This window comes from Octopus bimaculoides, chromosome 19, assembly GCF_001194135.2.
Source record: "Octopus bimaculoides isolate UCB-OBI-ISO-001 chromosome 19, ASM119413v2, whole genome shotgun sequence".
Classification (NCBI taxonomy): Eukaryota; Metazoa; Mollusca; class Cephalopoda; order Octopoda; family Octopodidae; genus Octopus; species Octopus bimaculoides.
The window spans coordinates 29,501,053-29,517,815 of NC_068999.1; the positions used below are offsets into that span (position 1 = coordinate 29,501,053).

At 34.3% G+C, this 16,763-nt stretch overlaps 1 protein-coding gene across 1 annotated transcript in view; it reads left to right on the forward strand.

The window, feature by feature from the left end:
* LOC106880757 (cyclic AMP-responsive element-binding protein 3-like protein 2) overlaps positions 1–15,479 on the forward strand; it is a 28,791-nt gene extending 13,312 nt beyond the window's left edge. The window contains exons 4-9 of the mRNA XM_014930854.2: positions 4,041–4,184; positions 4,955–5,013; positions 5,619–5,687; positions 7,529–7,625; positions 8,140–8,323; positions 13,204–15,479. Of these exons, the coding sequence (XP_014786340.2) occupies positions 4,041–4,184; positions 4,955–5,013; positions 5,619–5,687; positions 7,529–7,625; positions 8,140–8,323; positions 13,204–13,496 (846 nt within the window). The 3' untranslated portion in view covers positions 13,497–15,479. The remainder of the gene's footprint in view (positions 1–4,040; positions 4,185–4,954; positions 5,014–5,618; positions 5,688–7,528; positions 7,626–8,139; positions 8,324–13,203) is intronic.
* Positions 15,480–16,763: the final 1,284 nt, after the last annotated feature.

A 16,763-nucleotide genomic window follows, 5' to 3' on the forward strand; every position in this document is an offset into this window, starting at 1 on the left:
CTCTCCCCCTCTCTCTTTCTCTCTCTCCCCTCTCTCTTTCTCTCTCTCCCCTCTCTCTTTCTCTCTTCCTCTCTCTCACACACACTTGGCACCCAACAGCCATGAGCAAGCTGCTTCTCTTAGTACTCTTATCACTTTAGTTTTGCCCCAACAGACTGTTTTGAGCGGCTGTCTATTTTTACTGTCTTCAAACAGAACTACCAATGGTATTTCTTCTATATTTCAGTTAGTCTCAATACAAAACACATTTTAGCAACTTTATCATTGTTATCACTGTGCATCCTTTATTTTCTACAAATGTTTCAATATACAGCATTATTATAAGATAGGTTTACATAAATATATTTGTAGGGAAAATATTATGTGTATGTTCACTGTTTGTACAAGTCAAGTCCTTGACTGTCAGAGCTTTGTCTTCCCTGTAGGATGAAACAGATATTACTGAATATTTTCTACATGTTTTTAGTTAGTCAGGGTGATGCTGCAGTTGTTAATTTGAACATCCATAGGTTAATATCCGCATAAAATATTAACACATGGAATCACAAAGGGTTGCAGTTTTGGGAAAAAATAACTAGGTAAAGTATTCAATGCAGAGTCTGAGTGAGATTAGGAAAAACAGAAGTAACAAATGTGAGGAATGAATATTCATATTTCTAGCTCAAAAGAGCAGAGGCCACTGTAGAATTAATAGAAATGACAGAAAAGAGAATATGCGAGCCAGTGGTTTTAAGTGTGTTGGTGTTTGGACATTTTATGTGCACTAGTAACAAATCTATATATATCAATGATACTCCATTGTGTACTAGTATCACAGCATTACATGTCAATGGTACCAATGGTGCTCTGTTGTGAGTCTTACATGTGCTGTACAGAGGATCAATAACTGATCAAAACTGAGGGATTTCCTGGCCATTAAGATCAACTTAGTCTTAGAGATTTAATTTTGACGATTTCATATTTAGAAGGTTACTTTGAGAGATCATTGGTTTATGCTGTTCTCTTGCTGAGCAAACACACTTCCCTTCTAGCTGTCCTTTTGCTCATCTACCAATCCTGATTGAGTAACATAGGCAGAGATAAATGTTGCTGTTGTATTTTTCAAGACAAACCTAAGGTTAATTATCCTATCACACACTCTTCCTTAATCATTTCATCTATCCATTTTTTGGTTCAAAGTAGCCAACTTCCTTCACAGCATCACTATCGTCTACCCAGAAGAATTTGTAGTTATGTCCCTTGCCTGTGAGGAGTATAGTTGAAGCTCTCCTCTGTCATACCTTTTGCATACAGCTCATGTCTCCACTGCTACCATTTTTTCAGTCTCCCCAAGCTTCTTTCTCCATTTTATGGCTCTGTCTATCTCACTGTTCTAACACCATGTCATTCTTGGTCTGGCTTTGCACCAGCCACAGATTTGATCTGCTGCCCTCAATAAGTTGTCCTGTAAGAACTTCCAATGTTCTCTTTCTGGACAAATGCTTCAATTAAAACTTCTATAAACCTCTGATTGTTCAATGGATATTTAAACTTTCATGTCTTCCTTTTTCAAACTGGTTTGTGTCTGAATCTTCTAAGCTCTAAGTCTGAAATCATTAACCTATGTTGGGTTGTACAGTCTTTACCGGGGAAGGACTTTGTATTGATCATCAGTCTATCCCTGTTTCTGAAATCGATCTGGTTTGTGTGCCCACCAAACTGACAGGTGATCAGGCATTTGTCTTCTTTCCTGAAGCTTAGAACCAGTTCAGCTTGTGGAGCATATACAGAAATACATATCAGTGCTGCATTATCCTAGAGTAGTCTAACTACCTAGTCTGCTCTATCTGCTCATTTTTCTGTTTAAAGTATACCTGCACCACCCACACCATTCCCAGAATTTGTATCTTTATCCTTTGTTCATGATAAATCTGGTTGATCTAAAATGATCCTTTTGCTCATCTACCAATCTTGATTGAGTAACATAGGCAGAGATAAATGTTGCTGTTGTATTTTTCAAGACAAACCTAAGGTTAATTATCCTATCACACACTCTTCCTTAATCATTTCATCTATCCACTTTTTGTTCAAAGTATGCCAACTTCCTTCACAGTATCACTATCACCTACCCAGACGAATTTGTAGCCATGCCCCTTGCCTGTGAGGAGTCTGGTTAAATCTATTCTTTGTCATACCTTTTGCATACAGCTCATGTCTACTACATGCCTCTGTTCTAGCATTGTACCAATCTCACCAGACCAACCTTTCATTGTGCCTATGTTGATTAGGGCTGCCTTAAAGTTGTAAATTTGACAGGAAGAGCAAGTAGAGAGCTAGTGGACAATTTTCACTAGTTGAAGAGAAAGTTTGTGGAAATGTTTGCTTGCAGGCAGATAGTTCTGGTGCATAATCAGACAGTCAAATATTTTTACCACTCAATTGAACCACTAATTCCACAGGCCCTCAAACATTCAAGGTCAAATAAGTAGATGAAAGAATAAAAGGGTTGTTATTGTGTAGAAAGGGGATATCATGTAAATCTAACATAAAGGTGGGGTGATAAGGGGAGAAAGGGAAGAGAAAAATACTGAAGACGTTTCTAAAAGATAATGAAGGTCATACTTAAAACTTGAATATATTGCTTGAAAATTATACTTAAAATAAATATGTTTAACTACTGCATGTACATGTTGTGGCCATATTTCTAAAAGGAAAAGATTATGCTATTGGCAACAAATGAATTATGAATGAGAAAGTAGGAGGCAGTGACAAACATTGAGCAAATATATTAAATATTTAAAGAAATAAAACAATCAGTACAACTTAGCTTCATTGATATTTGTGTATGAGTATATATACAGGATGTTCAGGCTAAATTTGACATATAAGGAAAACAAAACACAATATCTCATCCAAAACTAAAGTATTTTAGAAAGTCAAAAAATATCAACTAGATTATTGCTGGGAAATAACAGTTTACTCAAAATAACTGCCCTCAGCTTCCACCATAGCCTCAGGATGATTTTGAAACCTGGCACATGCATTCCTCACTGTGTCCCTGAGAAAAATTTTGAACACCTTGATCTTGGCCACCAGCTTAGCCTTGGTTTTACAGGCAGAGCAATTAATGTCTTTCTCAACTGTGCCTCACGTAATAATCCATGGAATCGCAATTGGGAGAATTAGTAGGCCAGAAATTGGTGCTGATGGAGTCATAGAAATTCTCTGACAACCAGACTCTTCTCAGAGGTATGACAAGGATCCAAATCCTGTTGCCACACAAATAGCCTTCCAGCTGCAACCCTCTTCAGTGAAGGTTTGACCAGTCTTCGCATAGCTGTCTGAATTGAGTTTAGCTCTGTTCATGAATTGTTGAATGAATTCTGACTTGCAGAACACCCACTGTGTCCCTTCATGCTGACCATGACTCCATAGTCTCCATTACAGCAGTTCATGTCACATCTTAAAGCCTTTACAGGGTTGACAGAGCATCGAGCAGCATGGTGTCAGCATTTTGATACTTGGCTGAATCATCATGATATAGGTAACTCTTTTCCAATATTTAGATGGCTTCCAGCCCTCTATGTCAGCTAACTTTTTATCAGCTGCAACTTTAATCTTTCTCTAATAAAACAAAGTTATCTCTCCTCCATTTATCACTTTCTCAACTAGTATTGATTCCAATGCCTTCTTACCTTCATATTAATGTTCTACACTTTATCATTTTTGCAATTTACTGTTCAAATAGATTCTCTATTTCCAGCACTGAGTTTATTCAATCCTAATCCTAACCCAAAACCATCAACTGTTCACCAATACACAAAGCTGTTCCTGAAAAAAAGGAAACAAAATATTATAAAATTTACCCTGTACACTTTGTACACACACACACACACACACACACACACACACACACACACACACACACACACGACATAGTTTGCTATAGTTACAATTCAACTGACATAAACAAAAGGGAAGCATCATCAAATCTGATTAACAAAACTCTTCTTTCATATATTTTATGTTTAAGCCAACAATGTATTTTTTGTATTATTTAGATCCCTCAGTCTGGCTATCTTGTATTAAGTGAAGAAGAGAAGAGGACATTAATTGCTGAAGGTTACCCTATTCCAGGGAAGTTGCCACTAACCAAGCAAGAAGAAAAAAATCTAAAGAAAATTCGCCGGAAAATAAAGAATAAGGTTCTTATTTCATTATTCAATAACATTTACCTGTCTCTCTGACAGGTGACTATCCATATTCTTGTGACCGAGCTTTTTGAAATTTCAGTAATTAAAGATTATTTTGTTCCTAATTAGCTACTATGTCTTATAACCTATTACCATTTCTTCTACATGTTTATGTGTTAGTGTCTATTTGACAGATTTTTGATCAGTTGTAGTACAGCTAATGCATCATGTAAATAATCTTAAAACCATATTTCTATCAGACTGTTTAGGTGCAGATGTCACTGTGATTAAGAAATTTGCTTTCCATCCACATGATTTTGGGTTTAGTCCTACTGCATGGCACCTTAGGCAAGTGTCTTGTACTATTGCCCCAGGTTGATCAAAGCCTTGTAACTGGATTTAGTAGTCAAAATTGAAAGAAGTTTTTTCTTTTGTGTGTGTAGGGTGTATGTACATCTTTGTCTCCTTGTCTTGATTGCACGATGGGTGTAAACAAGTGTTATTGCCATACAAGCAGTGCCATTCATTTCCAAAATTCTGCAAAAACATGTCCTGTCATAGAGAAACAGGTGAGTGTTTGTAACAGGAAGGACATCTAGCTGAAGAAAATCTGCCTCAGTAAACTTCATCCAACCCATGTAAGCATAGAAAAGTGGATGTTAAATGATGATGATATTAAATAAACCAAAAGACAATACTTAGCTAAATTACATATACAATATATTATTTACATTCAACCAACATAATGCTCATCTAAGGTTATTTTTGGTTTTGACTCTCAGATATCTGCTCAAGAAAGTCGAAGGAAGAAGAAAGAATATCTAGAAACTCTAGAGAAACAGTAAGTTATATCTCTAAATTGTCTCTAATCTTCCATATAAGATGCAATATTCATTTGTCTATAAATTCTTCCTTGTTGTTATGCTTTCAAGACAGACCTTTTATTTATCTTTTTCAACTTTCCAAATATAAGTTTAACATGAAACATTTTGCTTGATGTTGTCATCATGAAAATATTGTTGATGCAATGTCCCAGTTAATCAAACTGTAAAAGGAGACAGCTCTTTTCTGTAAACTGTGATAGCTCTTTTCTATAAACTGTGATTCATTATTTGAAGTGCAAAACCTTAATTTTCCTCTAATAAAACAAAGTTATCTCTCCTCCATTTATCACTTTCTCAACTAGTATTGATTCCAATGCCTTCTTACCTTCATATTAATGTTCTACACTTTATCATTTTTATAATTCACTGTTCAAATAGATTCTCTATTTCCAGCACTGAGTTTTTCAAAATTAATTTTTTGCCATTCATTCTATAAAATTATGGCTTAGTTTGCAGACATCCAACCAGGTTCTGAGTATCTTTAGCTAAACTTGTATATGATAGATTTACTCAATTATTGATTAAAGCGACAAATAAAAGGTTTTAATAACTTCTATTGCAGAGTTGAAGCATTCACGCAAGAAAATGTGGACCTGAAAAAAAAAGTTGATTCTTTAGAGACTAACAACAGGTATATCATAAAGTGAAACCTGAATAATCTTCAGATTATTGATTGTATTTAAATATACTCCTCAACCAAAATGGCCCCATAAGCAACACTTTGTGCATAAAATAACTACATAAGCTGCCTTTATAAGTTCATTTCTCTTGCTCTCTCTCTCTCTCCCTCTCTCTCTCACACACACACACACACACACACACACACACACACACTACTAAACTTTCAAATCTTCCTTCACACCAGCTATCTTACCACCATTACTATGCACACACAGTTATCAAGTATAAAACTTAGTTAAATCCTATCAGCCCTACAAAGTAACCAGTCTCAATAGTACCCATTCTTTCACCCTCTAATATTGCTCTCCAGAATTGCCTCCATTCTGTCTTCACTAAATTCATCAGTCTCTCTCTTCCTCTCCTCTCCCTCTCTTTCAATTGACATCAAGACAAGGAAAGAAACGACTGTGTATCATGGATCAGGACCATCTTAATCACATAATTGGCCCCTGGACAAAACAATGCACTGAAGCCATATACATCTGCAGCATACATAAATTAGCACTGGGCCCTAGACCCACTTGGCTCTTAGGCAATAACCAAGTGTGCCTGTGCTATCCCAGTTTTTAGTTACCACTCTATCACTCTCAGCTACAATGTGGTAAACATCAACTCCTTGCTACACCAGGGAATATTTTCTCAGTAAAGTTTCTAAAAAACTGAGTTCAGTGGAATTGCTCCAACATGACACACTTGGCTTCAGTACAACAGAATTTTATGAAAGTAAAGTTGTTGCCTTTGACAGCAATTAAGCCTTCAACAGTATATGCCATGTGTTGACCTCATATCTGATGTGCTTGTTTATCTCATTTAGTTTTTCAAGAAGCTTAAGTTCAAAGTTGCACGACATTGGAACATTCCTAAATGAAACTCACTGTTACATAAAGAATGCTTTGTATTTATGAAGCATATCTTTCACTACCTCATCCTTTACTTCCAAGGCCTTTTTCAGTCATAGAGTTGGACATCTCTTCCTGTTATCCTATATTTGATGATTCTTTTCAAAGCACAAATACTCATACATAAACCCTCACTCACAAATATTGACTGTCCCTTCAACTGCTTTTGTCTACTACTATTACAACTATAAATTAAATCTACTCTTTTACTTTCTTTACATCTTCAGCATACATTATTCCCATTAGTCCCACCCATTCCGTCATGGAAGGCAGACGTTATATGATGATGAGAATGTCTCTCATCCTCCTTTCATCTCAATAGTGCCTCCCACCACTATTGTGCATTTTCACTCCTATCACTATTGTTTTCTCATTCCCACCTCTACTGATTCTTATTTCTTTACTGCCCACAAGGGGCTACACACAGAGGAGACAAACAGATTAAGTCGATTATATCGACCCCAGTGCATAACTGGTACTTATTTACTCGACTCCGAAAGGATGAAAGGCAAAGTCGACTTTGGTGGAATTCGAACTCAGAACGTAGCCGCAGACGAAATACCGCTAAGCATTTCGCCTGGCATGCTAACGTTTCTGCCAGCTCGCCGCCACCACTACTGTTTCTTCCTCACTCCCATTGCTACTGTATCTCCTCATCCACAACTTTACCCTTAGGTTCTCTCTAACAATTTATTATATCCTCAAGTCAGTAATCTATTTATATATATATATATATATATATATATATATATGTATATATATCCAATCCAAGAAGTTAAAAGGCTATGGCTTGCCCTACACTTTCCTTCCGCCTCTTCTCAACTAACAAGAAATTCATCAACTTTAATACCTTTAGACTATTATTACTTAAAGAAGTTACTCTTCTCTGTAGGTCACTCATTGGTCAGTTACAGAAACTTCAAGCTCAGTGTGGGAAAATCCCACGATCCAGTTCAGCCTCTTCCACACAGACTGGGACTGTTCTCATGGTAAGTGACATTCTCTTTTTTTGAAATATACTAGTCTATTTTTTTATATCATTCCTCTGCTGAAATAATCAATTAACTCCCTATATAATTAATACAATTAATCATTTAGAAACTATTTTAATTCTCTTTAATATCTTTTAACATTCTAAATTTCCCTAACCTAAACTAACTGCTAATGTTATAGTTTTTGCTATTAACTGCTGCTAGCTTTATTAATTTTTATCATTAATAGTTGCTAGCTTTAATTTTTGTCAAAATTTCTGTTGAAAATTGTTTTTCAAGTAAAAATATATATCAGAATATGAAAATATTGTGAGTGTGCATATTTTCAGAATCTGTATATGCAAATGAATACAAAGTAATTTCTCTCTTAGAATATTTAAAATTTTCATCATAATATAAAACTGCTGATGATGTTTGGTGTAGAGGTCTGGAATGGAAGCTCCAGTCTACATCTGATTGTTTGATGAGAATTGAATTCCTAGTAATCTTAGATTGTTACTTTGCTATTCAGGTTGTCGTGCTGAGTTTTGCTGTCTTCCTCGGCAGTTGGGCACCAACATCTCTGAACATTGGTTACTCATCTCCGTCGAATCAACCTGATATCTTCTATTCTAATCCACGTCCTATGCATCCATCACCTTCAATGGGGCCACAGTTGCAGAATGTCCGAGTGGCTGACTATCCATCTCATAGCAGTAAATACCATTCTCTCCTTTTCATAGTTTTAGTAGTTTCTCTATCATTTGTTCACATGGCACAACAGTCAGAAACCTGCTAGTTAAAGTTGTTTAAAATTTTCTTAGAAATTGGTGTAACATTTTCTTCTTTTAAAGTCAGGTTTCATATTTTGGTTGTCTTCATAATTATTTGTATTTCTGAAAGAGCTTGTATCTTAGTTTAGTGCTGTTTCTGAGAGAATAATCAAAATAATTCCATAAATATTGATGTCTGTCATCAACATTGTTTATAATTCGAAATTATTGTAAACCAAAAGTTTCCAATATTTTAGAAACAGAGGAAGAACAATTTGTGAAATTTAGAGAAAACAAATATGTGAAGTTTATTACAGTAAGATTAGTTGAGTATTATTGTAAAGTAAGTCTGAAGGATAAACAGACTACATTTTCGGTACCATTGTTATGTAGGAATGTTTGAATTGTGTTTTGACCATGAAAATTGGATTTTTAAAATATAAATCTGTTTGAACATTGTTATTAGTGATATCTGTGTAATTTTTATTATTTTCTTCACAAACTTTTGATTTTATTCAAATATGATAGAATCAATTATTTAGGAGTTTGTTCATTAAACTATTTTCTAAGTTTATTAAAAACTCCAATAAAGCTAACCAAGTCATAAAACACATTCTATAATGTGGTGAATAGCTTTTAATCAAATACAGTGGTACCTTGACTTACAAGTGTCCCAACTAATGAGTTTTTTTTTTTGAGATATGAGTTGTCTCTCTGCCAATTTTTTGCTTTGAGTTGTGACCTAAAATTCGGGTTACAAGCCAGGTTCAGATAGTCCACTGCTTGTTGGCATAGTCAATGCCATAGTGAACACCATAACATTCGCCCAGCATCCTATGTCTCACTTAATAGCTAGATAGATATGCACATTAGCAAGTGCGAAAATCATTAGTAGATCAATAGCTAGACAGACATACAAATTAATAAGTCAAAGATCATTAGTGGATCGTTAGCTAGACAGGTGTTAAAATACCTACTTAGTTGTTGCAGGCTACAAAAGCATCAGTGTTGTGCTTGCAGTTATTTTGCAAAACTTCCAAAGGAAGTGAGTGTGAAGGACAGTGCTGATAAGAAGAAGTGGATGATGTGCATTGACTTAAAGAAAGAAATTATCGAAACACATGGCCAAGGTGTGCATGTAGTTGACATGGTGAAGCAGTACGAGGGTAGTACTTCTACAACCTGCACCATACTGAAGCAGAAGGAGTTGATAAAGGCTATAATGCCAGCCAAGGGTGTTAAAATAATTTCTACACAGTGAACATTTATCCATGAAAATATGGAGAAGCTGCTGATGATGTGGTTGACAGAGAAGCAGCTCACAGGAGATACTGTGACGAAGGCTATAATCTGTGAGAATGCACAAACTATTTATGCTGATTTGCTGCAGCAAACTCCAGACATTTATATGGACAAGGCATTGCGTGAACCATTTAAAGCTAGTTGGGGCTGATTTGAGAATTTTAAAAGGAGGACCGGCATTCACCCTCTTGTCAGGCATGGTGAGGCAGTGAGAGCAGATATGAAGGCAGCTGAGGATTACCTCAAAGCTTTTGCCAGAATTATAGCAGCTGAAGGATACATCCCCCAGCAAGTCTTCAACTGTGATGAGACAGGACGTTTTTGGAAGAAGATGCCAAGGAGGACTTATATAATGACAGAAAAGAAGAGGATGCTAGGCCACAAATCCATGAAAAATAGGCTAACCCTCACACTGTGTGCCGATGCGAGCGGCGACTGCAAGATTAAGCTGTTGCTAGTTTATTGCTCAGAAAACCCTAGAGCCTTTAAGTCACATAAGATTCTGAAAGAAAATCTGCTGGTTATGCGATGGGCAAATCCAAGGGCATGAGTCACCAGATAGTCTCTACGGAGTGGGTGAATTTGGTCTTTGGTCCGGATTTTAAGAAATATCTCCAGGAAAATAACCTACCTCATCCTTTTCATCCTGGACAATGCACCTGCTCACCCACCTAACCTTGAAGATGACATCCTTGAAGGGTTCAAGTTTATAAAGGTTCTATACCTTCCACCCAACACCACCCCTATCCTATAGACCAGCAGGAGATTTCTAACTTCAAGAAGCTCTTCATCAAGTACCGGCTCCACTGCTGCTCTGAGGTGACAGAGAGCACAAACCTCACCCTTCAAGAGTTCTTGAAGGACTGCTATAGTATCATGATATGCCTCAGAATTATCGATATGGCCTGGCAGGATGTTACAAAGAGGACCTTGACTTCTGCATGGAAGAAGCTGTGGCCTGAGGTTGTGTCTGAAACAGACTTTGAAAGACTTGAACCCAAAGCAGCAGTGGTGGAGGAGATTGTATCCCTCAGCAGGTCCATGGGCCTGGACGTGGATGAAGGTGACATCAATGAGCTCATTGGGGAGCACTCCAAGGAACTGACAACAGAAGAGCTAAAGGAGCTACAGACACAGCAGCACACAGTTTTGTAGGAAATAGGTGATGTGGAGGAGATGGAGGAGGTTATCTCTACAAGTGCGATAAAGGAAATGTTGGGAATGTGGGAGAAACTTTCAGGCTTTATTCAAAAGAAACCCCAGAAAAAGTTGCAACTGGGCAAGTGACAGCGCTATTTAATGACACTTGCCTGACTCGTTTCAAAAGTACACTGAAAGTGAGGATGAAACACACCTTATTGGACAGGCTTTTATCAAATATTCCTGGAGATGAAAGTGTGGAGAAAAGGGCAAAAATCAACGAATAAGATTCAGTTATTCAGTTTAGCCTTTCTCCTCCACCTCCGTCAACATCCTCAAGTTTTTTGATCACCAAGGTAAATGCTGTACATAATACTTAATAAAACCAGTTTATTGCTGTACATTCTATCGTATTGTTTTTTTTAATACAATATTCGTTTTTTGTAAGTACATTTTTCTTATTTAAAAAGCATGTTACAAAAAAAATTGCAGTGTTTTTAGGGGGGGGGGGGCCTGGCATTTCAATTCATTTCAATGGGGAAATTTGAGTTATGAGCTCCATCACGGAATGAATTAAACTCGTAAGTCAAGGATACCACTGTATTTGCCAAACATTTTATTTTTTATTCAAGTGAAAATCCTGCTTGCTTCAAAATATTTTTGGTGATTATGGGCTTGAATGCTCCTCTTATCATTATCTTTGTTATTATTAATATTTTATTTACCAAACTATTCTTTGATGACACTGATAAGCTATCCAGCACAAACAGAATTAATTAGGAATCTTTAATTTGAATCTCTGAAGTCATTACCCTGGAATTGATTAAGTACTTGATGTAGAGATAATTTCAGTTTCTAACACAAGCATTATCCAAGAGTTACCCTGCTCAGAGATTAAAGTGAACTAAGGGAGAGATATTAGTCATTAAATAGTTGGAAAAACTAAGTGTTGTAAGTAAAGTATGATTTTATCTCAAGACATTCTAATCTTAAAATGTTTAACCAATTCATGAAATAGTATATTGCAGGATAAGTCACTCAACAGTTGTAACTGTTTGACAACTATTTCACTTTACCAAAAAAACTAATTTACTGGTTAGTTTTGTAATAGATCTTTTTATAATTCTTGGTTTCTCAGTTAGCCATGACTTCAAGTGATACAAATCTACTAAAAAAAACTACCAGTTTACCTTTTTTTAATATTCATTTTAATTTTTTACTAAATTTTACTTTCTTAATCAAGAATAGGTTGGAAAATTTCTGAAAATGATTTTGGAGTGATTTGTGTTGTAAGGTTACTTTTGAAGATTCAGTCCTTGAGAGAAAATTTAGTTGTAAATGTTTCAGATCTCATTGAATACATGACAAACTTCCTGTTCCTATGAAGATCTCATATATTTATGACAAATAATCAACATGTGTAGTCTCCCTTACTATAGCTATTGACAATGTCATCATATTCTCATATATCTACCTTATTCAATGAAACTCTATAAAAGATGTACTTCTATCTAATAACTGAGTATATATTAGAGTGATAGTGAGGTGAAGTTTCCTCTTACATCTCAGACAATTTTACTACTCACTCTATAATGTTTCCCCTGCATGTTAGAATAATCACATTATTAACTAATGTTCATTTTTACAAACTTACAAAAAATAACTTCTCTTGACTTTCTTGCACAATTCATTCACACAGTAAGTCCAGTTAAGTTGCTGCCTGATGGAGATGTATGATAACTGTGATGTATCAAGAATTGAAAATGAACTAAACTGGTTGAACTCAGCCCAACTAGTTATGGGGTTTCAAGTTTGCTTACTTTTGAAAGTATCAATGAAATGCCATAACTAGGTGAGAGAACTGGTGTAGTAAGTTGTATGTATATAACACTGATATAGTTGAATGTCAAGTCAAAATGTTTGTAGTTAACATGTTCAGCCAACTTGATGTATGACAATTGCTAAAACTTCGTAGCTAATGAAAGCAGATTGAAGTTATGGAAACATGAAATGTTCATTAAAACCGAATAGTCTGTTTTATTGCTAAAAGGCAACAAAACCCATCATATTTCTATCGAGAAGGTTTTCTCATTTTCACTGTAAGTACTATCAAATATTATTAATTTATTATTGACCAAATGCTGATACTTTTGCAAAAAGTAAGGAATATCTATACTTTATATAATGTAAGGAATATTTATACTTTATATAATGTTAGAGTTGAGATATAGCTGTGACATAGAGCTAGGATTTTTTTTTATTTACTTCAAATAAAACTTTTAAACATTTCTGATGGTGTAAGTCTTGATATATTTTGAATATTGTCTTTTACATTTGTGTAAAATTGACTGTTATAATTTTTGCCATTTATTTTGTTATAGTGAAATCACGTGTACTGTTGTCTGTTAGAGACGAGCTTGAAGGCGATGGTTTGTTTGGTCCCAATGTTCCAATGAAGAATACAGCAGACCACCATGCTGACTCTCCTCTAAAGGCCAATAAAAGCCATATGGGAACAAAGCCAATAATGTGGCAACTGTTATCTTTCAAGGTGCCATATATTGTCAACTTTCCCCTGACCAATAGCTCCAGATTGGAATTACCATTTTCAATTGCCCTACAAGATAATTTCCACAACAAACAAGCTGCGACTGGATATCACAACTTCTGCTGAGAATTTACTAATTTTGGCATCTGGTAACACTACTGCTAAAATTGAAAAGCCCTTAATATGGACAGTTAACAAAGATTTATAATTATTTTTCTTTTCTTCTTTGGGTTTTTCTCTAAGACTTTATTACATAAACTGGAGGCTGTCATGCAAGAGAACTAGATTTCTTTATCTTTCTTTTCAATATTGTATTCTTCCCCCCACCCTTCTTTTTCCTCTTCTCTCATGTTCATGTGATAACTGGTAATACAGAATACCCTGTGGCATAAATATAATGTCAACATCACAATACATAGTTTACAGCATTTCTTGTTGAAAGGTTCTTTGCAAATCTTTTGGCAGAACTAACATGTGAAAGAAGTAAGGTGTGTATTCTTCATCATTGCTTCTTTACACCTTCATTTATGATTGAGGAATGGGGTGAAAAATATGTTTACTGCTGTTGTAGTTTCTAATTAAATTATTGTAGAAATGAATTGGTCGATTTAGATATTAAAATCTTGTTGAGTTATCTAAACTCTATGTATAATACAAGGTAGGGAACATTTAATAGGTCTGTTTTCATTCTGACTGTTGTCTATAGCTTACTTGCTATAAACAGTCTGGTTGAATTTCCCAATAACTGAACAGATCTTTTTCTCTAGCTGCTATTTAATGTGTCTCTCCAATTTTACAATTTTTCTTGCCTTCCACAGTTGTGCCAGTGGGGTTAGGGAAAGTGGAAATAGAGCTTTCACCTTTGAAGTTGATTTAATGTTGCAGTAATCTGCATTATTTAATTTTTGTTTTAAATCCAGGGACCACATAAGTGCTGTGCAAGCACCTCCCACTACATACATTTATCGTCTTAAAAATTAGATCTCTCTTCCTCTACAGACAAAACATAACATTGCTTAATAAATTTCAATTAAAAAAATAAAAATTCTACATGAAAGTTAAATAGTAACCAAAGATCCATCTCATTCCTCTTGTTGATTACATAGAACTTGCCAGTTTTCTTTTTCATGTCTACTATCTCGGGGACTTTAATTCCCTAGGGCCTACTTTTATTCTCTAGAATTTACTATACTTGAGGCCTTTTATGTTCTGGATGGTTTTACAAGTAAAATCTGTTATATTTTAAATGTTACTATTGAATATTTTTTTAGTATTTCCAGATTATCAAAATTATATAAAATTCAATGAATTTGATATGTATATTTGTGCAATAGAAGCTAATAGATACTAAAAGTAGAAACTTATTTTTTCTTCTAAATTATTTTCACAAAATGTATTGAAACAAAAACACAAAAAGTGGAATTTTTTATGTATGTAAAGTAAATATTTTTAATAACTATAAATAATTGACAAAAAAAGATTAATTAAAGTAAAATTATTTTTAAAAGGCTGCCAAACTAGCAGCATCACTCTTGTTATGTGAGAGAATTCTACAGAAGAATCTTACTGGTTCAAAAAGTTATGTTCATGATATTGTGTTGGTAATAAAAACACACATTTGTTGTCTGTGTGTTTTCCTATAATATTGTTAAAATATCAAATGAATATTAAAGATATATAAATATATGTATATTTTTACAAACATATGCAGGCACGCTCTCTTAAATCTGAAAATTGTACCTTCATAATAATCACTGTTATAAAATTAAAACAAATCTTCTCTCTACTGTGGCCCATCATTCTATCATGTAATCAACCCACACTTGTTTTCCATCCATATCACAGAAAATAATATCATTAAACTATATTTATGAATGTCTTTTTATCTCGTATCATCAAATATGTCCATTTATTTTCTTCATAAAATATTTTATTATTCATGGTTGAAAGGTTGATATTTTGATATTTTATGGCATGCTGTTATATGCATAAGATGGCTCCCAAATCAGCCCATACATTCAATACATAATGATATATGTATATAAATCAATTTACTTTGTTGATATTCATTCCGAAGACTATAAATAAAACAATGTATGGGCAAAGTCATGGATTTTTTTCTCTGTCTTTCTCTCCAGGTTTTGGTTAAATACTTTTTCTGGTTTCCAGTTGAAAAGGAGTCATAAAATATCTAGTTAATGATTGATGATATTACTCTCGTCATTACAAAAATAATATGCAAAACAAATTGGTTGAATAATATCTTTAATAAATGTCTGTGTCCTTTAAAGTATGATGACTAAAAACTATCTATATTCCATATCATGACTATTAAGCCATTCTTTGCCAAGGTTTATTGGATCAAAGATTTTTTTACAGTCTATATCACCTTGTTAAATATTGAAGTCTATCAAAAAAAATTACTAAAAAGTGGAATGAAAAGTGTTGGGGAAAAATAAATTATTTGAAACGATAATTTATATTATAACAAATCCTAATTTCACTAAATTATGAACTAAAGATTGTTAAAATTTGAAATATGCAAATCAAGACTGTGTTTTATTGAGTGTTATATTAGATGTGTAATAAGTGTCTGCATCTAATAATGGCTAATTGCCAATATTCAATATAAGCACTTTATTTCAAACTCTTTTGAAATTTTCATTAATACTTTTTAATTCTGTCAGATTGTTTTGAAATCGAAAAGATTTCTACTATCCAAATTTTGCTATCAGTTTAAAAATGTCTGTCCACTTATCTTAACTATTACTAGTTGCTTATGATGTTTGACCAACAGCTAAGCTGTTGTCTCTCATAGATTGTGTCAAACAATTTAAACATTAGCAGCTGTGTTTCTCAGTCTTACAGAAACTAAATCAGAAAACAGCAAATTTTCTCTTTTAGTTGTGTTGTAGTTGAACTTTGAAAATATTTTTTTAGTTAATTCATATCTTTCAATCTATTTTAAAACCATAAAATACCAAGTGCCTATACTTAATGGTTCTAAATATATTTTTATTTTATACACTTCTATTTTGCCATTTACCCTTTATGTAAAAACTTACTTTCAAATTTCTTTTTCATTGTGATTTGCAGACAACCAACCAAGTATCAAAGGGTATATATACTCACACACACACAAACACACACACACACACACAAACACACACACACACACACATTCAGTTGCATGAATTTTAAAGAATTTGTATGCTATTTGGTAAAAGAAATTTACCAAATTCTCTGTCTTGTTAAAGGATTGAAGAAAGCTCCAACTATATCCATGTTTGCCCCTTTTTAAAGGTAGCCTTCCAAGATAAAATAACTGTAGTACTTTGTTTCTCCTTTACATGCTGCACTACACTTTTTAAAGCAGTTTCACAAATGATTTTT